Source organism: Sciurus carolinensis, chromosome 13, assembly GCF_902686445.1.
Source record: "Sciurus carolinensis chromosome 13, mSciCar1.2, whole genome shotgun sequence".
Lineage (NCBI taxonomy): Eukaryota > Metazoa > Chordata > Mammalia > Rodentia > Sciuridae > Sciurus > Sciurus carolinensis.
Window position 1 is genome coordinate 73,986,296 of NC_062225.1, and position 15,582 is coordinate 74,001,877.

General features: G+C 39.4%; 2 protein-coding genes across 3 annotated transcripts in view; one reads left to right on the top strand and one right to left on the bottom strand.

Moving 5' to 3' along the window:
* The window catches only part of Selenoi (selenoprotein I), a 51,857-nt gene extending 46,430 nt beyond the window's left edge, over nucleotides 1–5,427 (bottom strand). For both annotated transcript variants that reach the window (XM_047522315.1, XM_047522316.1), the window contains exon 1: nucleotides 5,265–5,427. In XM_047522315.1, coding sequence (XP_047378271.1) covers nucleotides 5,265–5,321 — 57 coding nt within the window. In that variant the 5' untranslated portion in view covers nucleotides 5,322–5,427. The remainder of the gene's footprint in view (nucleotides 1–5,264) is intronic.
* Nucleotides 5,276–15,582, top strand: part of Adgrf3 (adhesion G protein-coupled receptor F3) — a 34,152-nt gene continuing 23,845 nt past the window's right edge. The window contains exon 1 of the mRNA XM_047522313.1: nucleotides 5,276–5,433. Within this exon, the coding sequence (XP_047378269.1) occupies nucleotides 5,320–5,433 (114 nt within the window). The 5' untranslated portion in view covers nucleotides 5,276–5,319. The remainder of the gene's footprint in view (nucleotides 5,434–15,582) is intronic.

Sequence of the window (15,582 nt, forward strand, 5' to 3'; positions counted from 1 at the left end):
CCTAGTAATTAGAGAAATGCAAATTAAAACCACCCTAAGATTTCATCTAACTCCAATTAGAATAGCTATTATCAAGAACACAAGCAATAAGTGTTGGCACAAATGTGGAGAAAAAGGCACACCATACATTGCTGGTAGAGTTGCAAACTGGTGCAGCCGCTTGGAAAGCAGTATGGAGATTCCTCAGAAAACTTGGAATGGACCCACCATTTGACCCAGCTATCTCACTCCTCGGTTTATACTCAAAGGACTTAAAATCAGCATACTACAGTGGTGCAGCCACATCAATGTTCATAGCAGCTCAATTCACAATAGCTAGATTGTGGAACCATCCTAGATGCCCTTCAATTGACAAATGGATAAAGAAACTGTGGTAAATATACACAATGGAATATTACTCAGCCATAAAGAAGAATAAAATTATGGCATTTGCTGGTAAATGAAGTTGGAAAATATCATGCTAAGTGAAATAGGCCAATCCCAAAAAACCAAAGGCCGAGTGTTTTCTCTGATAAGTGCATGACAATATATAACAATGGAGAATGATGGGGGGAAGAGAAGAATGAAGGAACTTTGGATGGTGTAGAGGAAAAAGGGGTGGGAGGGGGTAGGGAGAGAAAAACAGAATGAAACAGACAGTAATACCCCATATATATATATATATATATATATATATATATATATATATGCATGATTGCATGAATGGTGTGAGTCTACATTGTGTACAACCATAGAAATGAAAAGTTGTACCCCATTTGTGTACAATGAATCAATGTGTCTATAAAAATAAAAATATTTTAATAAAAAAATAAATAAATAAAATGACCAAAAAGAAAAGAAAATATGTTAAACATCTCTAGCAATTAGGGAAATGCAAATCAAAACTACACTGAGATTCCATCTCACCGTAGTTAGAACGGCAATTTTTAAGAATATAAGCAATAATAAATGGTGGAGAGGATGTGGGGGAAAAAAATGTACACTCATACATTGCTGGTGAGACTGCAAATTGGTGCAACCACTCTGGAAAGTGGTATGGACATTCCTCAAAACACTTGGAATGAAACCACCATTTGACCCAGCTATCCCACTCCTAGGTTTATACCCAAAGGATTTAAAATTGGTGACCCAGCCACATCAATGTTTACAGCAGCTCAATTCACATTAGCTAAACTATGGAACCAACCTAGGTGCCCTTCAACAAATGAGTGGATAAAGAAATTGTGGTATATATATAGAATGGAATATTAGCCTTAAAGAATGAAATTATGGCATTTTCCAGTAAATGGATGGAGTTGGAGAATATCATGCTAAGCAAAATAAGCCAATCCCAAAGAACCAAAGGCCGAATGTTTTCTCTGATATGCAGATGCTAATTCACAATAAGCGGGAGGGGGCTTCAGGAAATAAAGGTACTGTGGATTAGAGGGGATTGAATGGAGGGGAGTGGGTATGAGGGTAGGAAGAATAGTAGAATGAATCAGACATTATTACCCTATGTGCATATATTATTACATGACCTGTCTAACTCTATATCATATACAGCCAGAATGAGAAGTTATACTCCATTTATGTATGATGTGTCAAAATGCATTCTACTGTCATATATAACTAATTAGAACAAATTTTTTTGAAATTTTTTTAATCATCTGCTTCTGCCAGGACCTCTCTTCCCTCTTCTCTCCTGCCACTTGACCATTTTGCCTAAACACCTTATCTAATTTCTTGTGGTTTCCAGAATATATTCTTTCAAAGCCTGCATCTTTTTATACTCCAGTGATTGCCTGTGATGTCTTTTCTCCCTTTTCATATGGTAATACTTAGCCTTCATCCTTCCATATTGAGCTCTTCCTTTACCTCATTCCCCTCAGAAGCCTTTCTCAGCTCACACCCTCACTCCCACTCCTGTTCCCTGAAAGGTACATCCTCTCTTCTTCCATAACACCCAGCTCTTACGGACTGCACTTAGTATTTACAACTGTTTATTTACATGTTCATATGCCACCAAACTAGGTTCTCTGATGTCAGGAATTTCAGTTTAGCTTAATTTTGCAGCCCCAATGCCATGTCTCATAGCGTGGTCCCTCCATAAACACCTGCTAAATAAACAAAATGAAAAACCAGTTAGGTTGAAGGCCAAATTTGTTTCTTCAGCATTGCCATTAAAATGCAAACAGAGTCTCTTTACAAACTCTTAATTTAATACTAATAAATTCACAATTATCACAATTCTGTCATCAGATGGTTACTGATAGTCAAGTTGATTATGGAAATAGCAGAAACCAATCCATTATTATATTCTTGACACCAAACAAGGTTATTTCACCAAATGCTTCCTCTCTGAAGCAAAATGATACATCTTGAAACTAGCTGCTACACTATCAAAACTATGCCTTCACTAGAACAGATGAAGCAAACCACAAGAGCAATTTCACCCTTAAAATAAGAGGGAAAAATCCCTCAACTACAAAGACCCATCCAAAAGAAAGGATGGGGGAGGGGAGGAATGGTAGGTCTCATAATGAACATGATTGTCTGAAGTTACATTATTAACCAACAAAGAACACTGGTAGATGTGGCTGACATCTTCATGGTCAAAATGCAAGAGTATCCTTTTAATATCCAGCTATACAGCTCCTTTTACCATACTTCCAAAATGGTATTCTTTTCCATTTTTATTCCTTCAATATTTATTAAGCACCTCTTCTGTTCACATTACTGTGCTAGACCTTGGTCATGTTGAACAAGACAACTATCAGCCTGCCCTCCTGAAGCTCATGTTCTAAAAGAGAAAGCAGACAACCAACTAATGAGCCACCTGTTTAACAGAACTGTGTGATGTACCACAATGCAGAATACAAATTTAAGAGAGATATAACACAGAATTCATGCCATACTTTCTTCTGCACTGAAAATCAATTGTCTTGCAGTTTCCTACTAATGAAACCTAATTACCTTTGTGTGTGAGCACCCCTTTCAGCAGCTATTCTATGACTGCCAGGTTTCCAACTGTAGCTCTCAGATATACCTCTAGGGAAGATAAAGAAATTAAACTGGTTCAAAAGTAATTTTTCCACTGGCTGCTTTTATAGTATTAATTTTTCTCCACATCTCTTTACTTTAGTATGAAGGGTCACACCAGGGAATTAAAATATCTTTTGAGTGTTTTGACTCTACCATTTGTGGGGGGAAAAGAATGTTTTAATTCAATGAGCTTATAAAGCATTTACTATTTGACGACCACACAATGGAAATGCAATGACAGAAAGAAAAGATCTCTGTGTACAATTCACATTCCAGTAAAACTGACCATACAGATTTTTTTCTTTGGACACCCCTGGATTCATATTTTTAATATGAATGCAGTACTGAATACAAAACCCACTACTAGAAGAATGTTTAGGTTATAAATTTGTGCTCCTTTTTTTTTTTCCCCAAGGAAGCCTCACTGTAACTAAAATAACCAACAAATTGTATTTTAGTGAACATTGGACACTTGCTAAATTGACCTTTGTTTTCTGGAACGATAGGAAATCTGCTGTCAGACACAGGAACTGAGTAAAATATGAGAAGAGGGAAAGAGATAGGGACAAAAAAAATCATACTGGTAAATGAGGACATCTTTCTTGCTGAAAATATATATCTAGAGAAGACTGTTTATAAGAAAAAGGAAATTCCCTCTTAGACACTGATCCAAATAAAGCAGCTATCTTTATTACTCTGAAAGTCAGACCCTAGTAAGGAAGAAAATATTTTACATGTCAATATTTACAGTGCAGAGCAGATAACAAACACGGGGTAGAACTTAAAGCAAAACAGTGGTATCTAGGTTAATAGTCTTCTGAAATGAAAGTTGTAAAGCCCTGCCCTGAGTTACCAAAGGCAGCTCTGGAACCTCTTTCCACTTACAATTTTTAAAAAATTTTTAGTTGTTGATGCACCTTTACTTATTTATACCTGGTACTGAGAATCAAACCCAGTGCCTCACACATGCTAGGCAAGCACTCCACCACTGAGCCACAACCTCAGCCTTCCACTTACAATTTTAGGACAAGTCATCACCTCAGTTCAAAATGGTGCAGTTTAAAAGCAAAGAAACATACCATATGGCTTTCTACAGTCCCTTAGTTTTTTTTCTATCCCAGTTAAGCAAAATCCATTATGATTTTTCCAGTAATCCATTCATTCCACAAATGTTTATTGGTTGCCTAGTACTCGAGTAGCATGCTCAGTCCATGCAGGTCCACAAAATAAGTTTCATTACTTGGGCATTACATTCTAAAGGTGAGACCCACTAAAGAGTAATTCCAGAATAGAACAGAACATTCAAGTAGAAAAGGGGTGCTTCGGGAAGGCTTCTCTGAGGAAGTAATATTTAAAGCTATGAAGATGAACATGTAACAAGGATGAAAAGTTAAAACCCTCATTCCAGGTTTGGATGAATGGTTAGCAAAGTCATACAGGGGAACTAGATTTGGAAGAGAGTTTAACAGCCAGAATTTACTGGGCGTTCATTATGTGCCAGGCACTTCTCAAATCCTTATAATCACTTCTCATGGTAGGAACTCATATTCCCTGTTTACAAGCATAAAAGAGAGGGCTGTGCGGTTAAAATGACTTGTCCAGGGCCAAATAAAGAAACTGTGGCATCAGGTTTACGTGTACTCGAAAGCAGTGTTCTTTCCACTGCACAATTCCTTCCTGTGCACATTTATTTCATCTGGTAGCCCCAGCGCCACAAGCCATCGCTAAGGAAGCCTTTTCCTGGGAGCAGAAGTGGAGTGCATCCACAGTAAGGCCTCGGTAAGTCACTCCCCCTCCCGGGGCCTCATCTGAGGGATGATCATCTCCACCTCCGAAGTTGTATGCAAGAAAGGCAGGTAGAAAGTTCATTCAAACGAAGACAATACCAAGACGCAGAAGGAAACAGAATACTTTCTGGGGGCTAATGACGATAATGACGATAATAATAATAATAATAATTCTTACTATTAAAAAGAGATAAGAGAACTCTCGCTCCACTATCGCTGAGCGCTCTCCTAAGGAAAAGGAAATCTCCCCGGAGGGCGCCGTGTCCCGGCGGCGGGCCTAGGGTGCTCCCACGCTCCCCGACCCGGGCGCCGGGACTCGCAGGACCGGGCAGAAACGCCCGCCAGCAAGCCCCAAGCCACGCGGCACAAGGTGACACGGACCGCACCAGCCCCTCAGCCGCCTGGGCGCGGCCAGGGCGAGGAGGGAGAGGGGCGTCCGCCGGCCCACGCTACCTTGTATTTATCAAAGCCAGCCAGCTGCTCCGGGCTCACGTATTCGTAACCAGCCATGACGACCCGAAAACCCAGCGCCCACTCGGCAGCGACTCTCCGCGACAAGGAGGTGAAGCACGAGCACCAGAGCGGCTGGGCAAGACTGGGAAAGACTGGGCTGGGAAAGAAGGTAGAAGAGCCGCGCTCCGCCCACCGCGCACGCGTAGCCGCCTCGGTACTTCCGCCGCCTCAACGCGCAAGCGCGGTCTCCGCTTCTCCCCGCCCACCGGAGAAGGGGCGCTGCCCAGTCGCGTGGCCCGCCCCATAACGTCGTCGCGGTCCAATCGCTGTCGATCAGGCAATACTAAGTCCCGCCTTCCAGCTCTCCTCGTCGCTTCATTTGCTAGCGTCAAAATTGGTGAACTGAGGTAAATCGAGAGGGGAGGTGAAAGGTCAACTTCCCAGCGGACCTTGTTCTTGTCTCCTGGGGAGGCGCGCGGGTTTGGGTGCGCACCTGGGTGGAGATCTGGGGTACCCTTGTAGTCGTAGGGGAAAGGGAGGTGCTTGCGAGCCGGTTGAGATAAGAGGGCGTAGTTCGCTCGCTGCGATGAAGTAAGCCCACCAAAAAAGGTCTGTGCCAAATCTCGCTTCCAACTCCTGCTTGCAGTAGGAGCTCAATGAACACGACTTGATGTAGAAAAGACTGGGTTGCGGTCTGTAAAGGAACTTGAAAGGGCATTAGAGTCAAGTCCCTCAGGTCAGAGTTGCTTGTGAGCTTTGGACCGCCTCGTCACAATCCGGTCGAGCAAACTGAACAATTCAGATTGCTAATGTTTTCCGACCAGATAAAAGCTGTGTGAACGCTCAGTCTCCACGGGAAAGCCCAGTTAATTGCTGTAGGAACACGCTACAGTGGCTAGTGTGTATCTAATAATAGTAAACTTTGATAATAATAGTTGTTTCTTTTGAGTGTTTTATATGCGGAGAATTTGACCTGCATAATCACTGATCCCTTAACAACACTGTGAAGTAGGAGGTATTTTCTCCATTTTGCAATTTAGGAAATTAAAATCCAGATTACAGGAGCGGGAGGGGTTACTGAGTGCTGGAGTGCTTGATTAGCATGCCTGAGGCCCTGAATTCAATCCTAGCACCTTTACCATATAATGTACCCTAGTCAAGGCAGCTCTTACATAACTTGCCCAGCTTAGCTTGGAAGTGCTCAATCGGACATGAAATGGGAGTCTCAAACATTGGAGACTCTCAGTCTCCTGGGACTCTGAAACAGCAATTATTTTGGGATCTTTTTATGTTCCTTACATTCATTCATTCAGTAAATCAAATTCTTATTGGGAACCCAGATATACCCGACACAGTATTATTTCTATCTGTGCCTTATCTCACCTCCTAAAGCATAAGATTCTTGTGAGGGCCATGAGGGTCATGGTGGCACACTCCTGTAACCCCAGCGACTTGGGAGGCCTAGGCAGAAGAATCACAAGTCAGAGGCCAGCCTTGGCAACTGAGTGAGAACGTGCCTCAAAATAAATAAAGAACTGGGAATGTAGCTTCAGTGGTCAAGCGTCCTTCAGTTCAATCCCTAGTACAAAAAAAAAAAAAAAAAAAAAAAAAGATTCTTATGAGATAATAGATACAAAGCATCTATTATACCTAGTACGTGGTAAATAATCAATGAACCTAAGTGTCCTTTCCCACTTACACTCAAGGGGAAGAACTATATCTTCTGTATCTAAATTTCTTTCAGGAAAATTATACATGGTCAGTACATTTTATTGACTAGAAATGAATAAAAGTCTCTGATGAGTGTGTAGCACCAGTTTTGAGAAAGACATCAGAAATGAGTCTACCATTAATTAAATTGGCTCTAATGAAAAGGAAAATGATGAAACTGCCTCCTTGGGCCTAAAAATATTTCCCTTATTTAAGTACTGTATTTAAATCCCTTCTGTGTACTAATAAGAAAACTGAATTGATATGCCTCTTAAGTTCCTGTGCTAAGTTCAGAGCTTTGAGCAAATTATGAATCAGACTAGGCTATCATCCCAAGTAATGCTCTACTTTCCATAATCAGCAGATTTCCTCTGTTATGTATTTCTTCTAATCATTATAAATAAGATAAAAAGAATTCTTACTACCAAATGATTTTTTCAAATGATTTTGAGTGCAACTCCTCTACTTACCCATATAAAATGTAAACTTCATACTTATAAAAGATATTTTAGTTAACTATGGAATTATATAATTATGGAATTATGATTATAGTATACACATTAATATACTATATATTTTATATACAATATTATGTATGTAAAAAATATATAATAGTAATAATGGAATTATTTATTATGTTATATAGTACTATCTTATTAATCATTTTTTAATGGTTTATACACTCATTGATCACTTCAGACATAAACTCAAAATGACATTTTTTAATTTTTAAGCATTTTTTATTCAGAGCTGGGTACGGTGGCACACACCTGGAGTTCCAGCTACTCAGGAGGCTAAGGCAGGAAAATCACTTGAGCCAAGGAGCTCAGTGGCAATCTGGGCAATATAGCCAGACCCCTGCCTTAAAACAAACAAACAAAAAATGAAAATGAGAAAGAAATTCTATTTCTGTTTTCTTCAAAAGCAATTTTTTTGAAAGAGCAACTTTTAATTTTTTGAAAATGGTTACAAAAATACTGTCTCTTCTCTACAGAAGGCTGTAACAAACTTGAATCAATTTATAAATCCATCTGAAAATTTCCAGACTGACACACAGCATAGAGCTTTGTTTATACTTGGACATCTTACTGGCTGTGTAATCCCAATTTACTGCACTTAGACCCAGTTCTCTTTTTTTAAAGGAGAGCATTAGACAAAATCTTTAAGTTCCTATTCATTCCTGAAATTCAGTGAAACTATATATTGTTTAACTTTCCTGAGATTAAGTCAGCTCATCTGAGAAAAGATAATTCTTTTCTTTTTTTTCTTACAAAATTAGGTGTTGCATTCAGCAGCACTATAACACTGATACATCTCCAGCCCTTTTTATTTTTTATTTTGAAACAGAATCTTGCTAAGTTGCCCAGGCTGTCCTCAAATTTGAAATCCTCCTGCCTCAGCCTCATGAGTTCCTGCAGTTACAGATGTGAGCCACTGAACCCAACCAAAAACTAATAATAAAATAATACCTTATTCTCATAAGTTCTATGGTTCTCAAAGCAGTGTAACATCACTAGAACACCTAAACAGCTGCAAGCTAGTGGACCGGATGGTTGTTCCAATTACCCAAAATAGTTCAACAAAAAAGTTATACTTTGCCCAAAAGCCACCCAATTTGTTCAAAGTACACCTCCAACTTTTAGTTGAATATTTTTTCCACTGCACCTTGCTTCTACAAGTTGCTATGATAAGAAGGCAAAAAAAAAAAAAATCACATCATATACCAGACATGGTGGCATATTGCCTATAATCCCAGCACCTTAAAAACCTGAGGCAGAAGAATCACAAGTTCTAAGTCAGCCTAAAACCCTGTCTAAAAAGAAACTAAAAAGGGCAAAAGGACTGAGTACCTCAGTGGTAGAGTGCCCCTGGGTCACGTCCCCAGTACTGCAAAAAGAAAAATAATAATAGGTTTAAAAAAATTGTTTTAATTTTTAAAAAATCACATGATACTAGGGGGTCAAATTCAGAATCTCATACATGCTAAGTAAGTGCTCTACCACTAAGCTACAGCCCTGGGATCCCCATAAGTCAGTTTTAAATCAAGTTTGGAAGGGAGAAGGGCACTAGAAAAGAGCTGAACAGTCATTATATTGTGAATTGTTTCTTTATTACTTTCTTTTGGTATTGTTTTCTTAAAAATGAAATTCCCTGCCTATAGTAAACCTCCTCACGTGGGATTTTATCTACCTGTTTCTTGATGTATTTTTTACCTTTTTCAATAATAATCCTCTTAGGGAAGAAATGTATAGAAAATTCTATTTGAGTAGTTCATCAGTCATACTCTTTATCATAGATAAAAGTCTGTGAAACATACTGAGATTCAGCATAAACTAGTGTCTGCTATTTTCCATGTCATTGGAAAAGGATGGTATTTCTTCTGTTGTGACTTGTCATGTAGTATTAGGGCCATTTTTGTGCTCTCAGCCTTTGAACACTAAGTAGTCACTTACAAAAAAAAGGCAATTATAAAAAGAGGGAGCCAGGGGCTCGGTGTGATACAAAGGTAAGAGTGAAATTACAGATTTAATCACTTATTTAGAGAAACTATATACTTGCCATTCTTTTTTTTTTTTTTTTTTTTTGGTACCAGACAGGAATTGAACTCAGGGGGCACTGGACCACTAAGCCACATCCCCAGCCCTATTTTGCATTTTATTTAGAGACAGGGTCTCACTGAGTTGCTTAGCACCTCTCTTTTGCTGAGGCTGGCTTTGAACTCTCGATCCTCCTGCCTCAGCCTCCCCAGCCACTGGGTTACAGGTGTACGCCACTGCACCTGGTAAGTGATTGTTTCTTATAAACATACTCATGAGGATAGTGTTAAATAAAATGAGCATTATCTTTAAAACTGATCTCAGGCAAAGTTTTACATAGGGCAAAGTCTTATTTTCAGCATTCTTGAAGTTCTAGTTGCGATCCACCCTCTGTGTGTTATGAACAAAGAAAGAATTGATACCTCTCCCACACACACACATCCTTCTCCCCATAGTTACTGCACTAAAATGGAAGCAGAACTCTAGTCCAAGTACAAAACATTCAGAGGTATAGCCATAGTGGCATCACCCCATCATTCCTTTCTCCTCCTTGCTGTTTGCAAATGTTAGCATCTTCTAAAGACAGGACTGCATATATAGTCAAATGTAACCAGTTTTCTTTTCTTCTCTTTACTTCAATTTGAACAAATGGTATACAACTATGCAAGAGGCCTCATTTTTTAATAGGGTTCATTTTTATCTTCATGAACCTTTGAGTTCATTGGATTAATAGTTGTTTTGGTGGAAGATAAAGTCACTAGAAGAAAAAATCTAAGTGGAACAAGAGAGTAGAAAATATTTCCATGATCTCTTTTCCTGTGAGACTTCTGGAAAACCTTGAGCAGAAGAAACAAATCTTAGAAATATGAAACAATAAAATAACAACTTCATTATCTCCTAATGTATCCTTGTTGAACACTAGTCAACTACAAATACCATAATGGACCATGGAGATACAAAGTTGAATAAGACATGATCCCAGACTGTAAGTTACTACTGCATTCAGTGAATAACCAGTATCAGCAGTGCCCGGGCTCTTTATAGATTCTCCCTTTCATCTCCCACCCACCACAACTTCTCTCTTCCTTTTTTAAATTCACTGCTAAAGTGAAAAATACTATGTCTTGAACATAGAATTGATTTAAAGACAAGAAAATCAAAAGAAATCCCTGAATAAAGACCTTGAGGTCACACCAGACATGGCGGCACACACCTGTAATCCCAGGGACTCAGGAAGCTGAGACAGGAGGATTGCAAATTTGAAATCAACCTAAGCAACTTAGCAATACCCTCAGCAACTTAGTGAGACCCTGTCTCAAGAAAAAATATAAAAGGGACTGGGGATGTACTTTGGTGGTAAAGCACCCCTGGGTTCAATTCCCAATACCAAAAATAAATAATAAATAAGATATTGAGGTCCCAGAGGGATTGATTTTAATTTTTTCCTTTTTTTTTTCCATTGGTAGTACTAGGGACTGCATCCAGTCTCACTCTACCACCAAGCCACATCCCCAGTACTTTTTATTTTATTTATTTTTTTAATTTTGAGTCTCAGTAGGTTGCCCAGGCTAGACTTGAACCTGTTATCCTTCTGCCTAAGCCTCTTGTGGATGATTTTAATATTTCAGTGAAATACAGATACACCTCTTAAGTTTACCAATGATACTTAGCCTTTCATAATAAAATGCAATATCAATGGGCACAGCTGCAAAAAAAAAAAAAATACATTTTAAAAAATAAACTGGGACTGGGGATGTAGCTCAGAGGTAGAGTTCTTGCCAGCATGCACAAGGCCATGGGATCAATCCCCAATATCATTTTTTAAAAAAGCAGATTTGGAGATATTTACTGCCACAGAACAAATTACTCGAAACTTAATATCTAAAATAATAACCATTTTATTTGCTTATAAGCCTATGGGTCAGCACTTTGGGTTGAGCTTAGCTGAGCAGTTCTGCTGGTTTTGTTGGATATGTTAATTATCTTAAGTGTGGTAATCATTTCAAAATGTGTACATATATCAAAACATCATAAGTACACCCTAAATATATACATCTGTCGATCATACCTCAACAAAACTGGATGGGATAAAATAGAAAGCCTTTGAAGGTCTCAGTTCAGAAGTCATAATGTTGCTTCTGTCTCATTCTACACACAACACAAATCACGGAGCCAGCCCTGCATATGAGAAATGGATGAATGACAAAGTCACATGGCAACAGACTTTGTGAACAATGTGCCACTTCAGATTAATTCTAAAGCTAAAAAATAAGACAATAAATAGGCTTCATTAAGAAGAGATTTGGAAACCACCAAATTACATTTGAGTTGTGTAACGATTCAGAAAACTATTCAAAACAATATTCAAAAATAAACTAAAACAGTAAAAACCCTTGTCAAAGGCTTTATTTAGTCAACACAAGCCACTTCTTCTAACCTCCCACTCACTCTTTTTTTTCTCTCAGTACTGGGGATTGAACCCAGGGTTTTGGGCTTACAAGGCAAGCACTCTACCAACTGAGCTATATCCCCAGCCCCTCCCACTCACTCTTTAACCTTCTCCAGTATGATTTTCAACCTCACCAAATCCATTGAAATGGGTCCTTCCAGCTCTTTGTTGCTAAATCAAGTGGACACTTTCAAACTTCTTTTTTTTACTTTTCTTCAGTTTTCACTGCCTACTCTTATTTCCTTGAAACTTTCTCTTCCTTTGATTACTGGGAATTACCATTGTACTTATTGTTCCCTCTGACCTCTCCTTCTCAAGTATACACACACACACACACACACACACACACACACACACACATACAGTTGATCTCCCAGGAATACTGGATTATTCATAAATCCCCAAGCAACTCTGACTAAATATACAAAGCTTCTGTTCATTTGTTCATGCCTGATTAACTCCTCAACCTTCCAGATTCTTGTGTGTGTGTGTGTGTGTGTGTGTGTGTGTTAGTGTGGTATTGGCTACTGAAGCTGGGCCTCATGCATAGGCAAGCACACTACCAACCATTTTTTGTTTGTTTGTTTTTTGAAGCTGGGTCTTAACTAACATGCCAAGACTGATCTCAAACCTGAGATCTTCCTGCCTCCAGAATAACTGGGATTACTGGCATGCACCACCATGCCCAGCTCAGATTCATCTGAAGTTTCATTTCTTCAGAGAAACCTTTTTGTGACCTAGTTCCCAACCCAATTCTACCTCTCCCTACTAGAGTCAATTCCATTCCTCTGTATTTCCACAGCAGACTTATAAACTATAAAATTATCTATTTTCTTATCTGACTTACTGGAATGTAAGTGCCTTAAGTGTGAAAACCACATCTGTACACCCCTGAACCTAGCACATTACATAGTACTCAATAAACCCTCAATAAACTTTTGTCAAAGTCAGTTGAATTTATGAGGGAGTAAAGCAACATATTGCTGGCACCCACAAGTGCTGTAAAATTATTCATGCTCATTGACCTAATAATCCCCCTTTGGAAGAATATACTTTCAGGGAAAAAATCTGAAAGAAAAAAATCTTTGTTGCAAAAAATTATGAAAAGCCTGTGATATTGTGAAATGTGTGTTATTTGTTATTAAGAAGCCTGGTAGCTGAGGGACGCTAGTTAGATTCACAGTAGGAGTTGGTACCAGAAAGACCAAGGCATAATTAGAGAATTGGGACATTCAGCCAGACGTGGTGGCTCACACCTGTAATCCTGGTGACTATGGAGGCTGAGGCAGAAGGATCCCAAGTTGGGGCTGGGTTTGTGGCTCAGTGGTAGAGCACTTGCCTAGCATGTGTGAGGCAATTGGTACGATTCTCTGCACCATATACAAATAAATAAAAATAAAGATCCATCAAAACTAAAAAAAATATTAAAAAATAAGAAGGATCCCAAGTTCAAGGCCAGACTAGGGCTGCGGCTATAGCTTAGTGGTAGGGCACTTGCTTCACATGTGTGAGGTACTGGGTTTGATCCTTCGCACCACATTAAAAAATAAAATAAAGGTATTGTGTCCATCTACAACTAAAAATATTTTTTAAAAAATTAATAAATAAATAAAACTCTGGAAAAGCACCCCTGGGTTTCATCCCCAGTACCAAAAAGAGAGAGAGAGAGAGAGGAACTTAAGACTTTCAGCTCCCCACAACCTTCAGAATGGGGGAAGACCTGAAGTTTAAATTGATCACCAGTGGCCAATGGATGTAATCAATCATGTCTACATAATAAAACTTCTATAAAACCCTGAAAGGACTAGGTTCAGGGAGCTTCTGGATAGCTAAACATGTGGAGGTTCCTGAGGGTGTTGTGTCCAAAGAGGGCATGTAATCTCTGTGTCTCTTCCCAGATACCTTGTCCTATCCACCTCTTCCATCTGACTGTTCATTTATATCCTTCCTTATATCCTTTACTAATAAACCAGTAAAGCTAAGGATTTCCCTGATGTGTGAGCTACTCCAGCAAATCAATTGAAACTTCCAAGAGGGGGCATTGGAATCCCATTTTATAGACAGTTGGTCATAAGCACAGGTAAAACAACTTGGGACTTGTGATTGACATTGAAAGTTGGGGACAGTCTTGTAGGACTATGTCCTAAACCTGGGATCTGACATTATCTCTAGGTAGCTGTTGTCAGAATTGAATGGAATTAGAGGACACCCAGCTGGTAACTGCTACAGAATCTGCAACAGAAATTATTGTTTGGTATATGGGGAAAAAAAACATACATCTGGTGTCAAAACTGTTGATTGTTGAGTGAGAAATCAGAAAAACCAAAGTGATTTTTTTCCTATTTCACAACAGTAAGCCATATTTATAGCTCCCGAGGGAAAATGCAGGCAATCAAATGTCCAATTAAATAAGAACCAAAACTATAAACTACAAGGAATTTATGTGATTAAAACACACAGTCATCGGGCTGGGGAGATAGCTCAGTTGGTAGTGTGCTTGCCTTGTAAGCACAAGGCCCTGGGTTCAATCCCCAGCACCAAAAAAAAAAAAAAAAAAAAAAAAACTCAGTCATCAAAAAGATAAACAAATGTTGGCAAGAGTGGGGAAAAATTGGAATTTTCATGTGTTTCAGGTGGGGGTATAAAATGGTACTGACTCTGTGGGAAAATGTTTGAAAATTCCTCAAAAAGTTAGACAGAACTACATTATGATCCATGCAAGGCCCTGAGTTCCATCCCCAATACCACAAAAAATGAATAGATAAATTATTGTGATTCAATAATTTCCACTCCTAGGTACATATCCAAAAGGTTGTACATGAATGCTATTGGGACTTTGAGAACAATGCCCTGAAGTTCAGAGAGCTACCAGGTTGTTGAACACGTGGAGATACAGGGAATGGCAGGCTCTGAAAGGGCATAGAAGCTCCCCGTCTCACATATCTCGTCCTGTGCATGACTTCCACCCAGCAGGTCATATCCTTTTATAACTAACAGTAAGCAGTTTTCATAAATTCTGTGCATTGTTCTAGCAAGTTATCAAACCTGAGGAAGAGGGGGGCTGTGGGATTTAGCAGGTCAGTCAGAAGCACAGGTCAGAATCACCTGTACTTACAGTTGGTTTCTGAATTAGCAGTGCAGTCGTCCGGGACTGAGCCCTTAACTGTAGGGTCTGACGCTATTTCGAGTAGATAACATCAGAATTGAATTAAACTGTTGGACACCCATCGGTATCTGCTATAAAGTGGAGAATTGCTTGGTGGTGTAGGGAAAAAAAATTGGTGACTGCAAGCTGTGTGTGTGAATAGAGAGGAAATGAGTTTTTCCCCACTTACTCCCTAAAGGTGATTCCAGAAGACTGAGGAGGAGCTGAAGGGGGACCGCAGGCACTGGATGAGATCTGGAGAGACTGTCTAAACCTGATGGAAAGACCTCTCCCTCCTTTATCTCCCAATTTCAACTGGGCCCTTCTCACAGTCCTGACATTCCTTCTGTCCTCATTCTGATCCGGTGAGCAATGCAGACGGTTGTTCCAACTCTGACAGCTCCACCCTTTCACTGAATTGCTCCTAAGCAGAAGATCCCCATGACAGTCCCATTTGTAGGGCAGGGCCTGATGCCA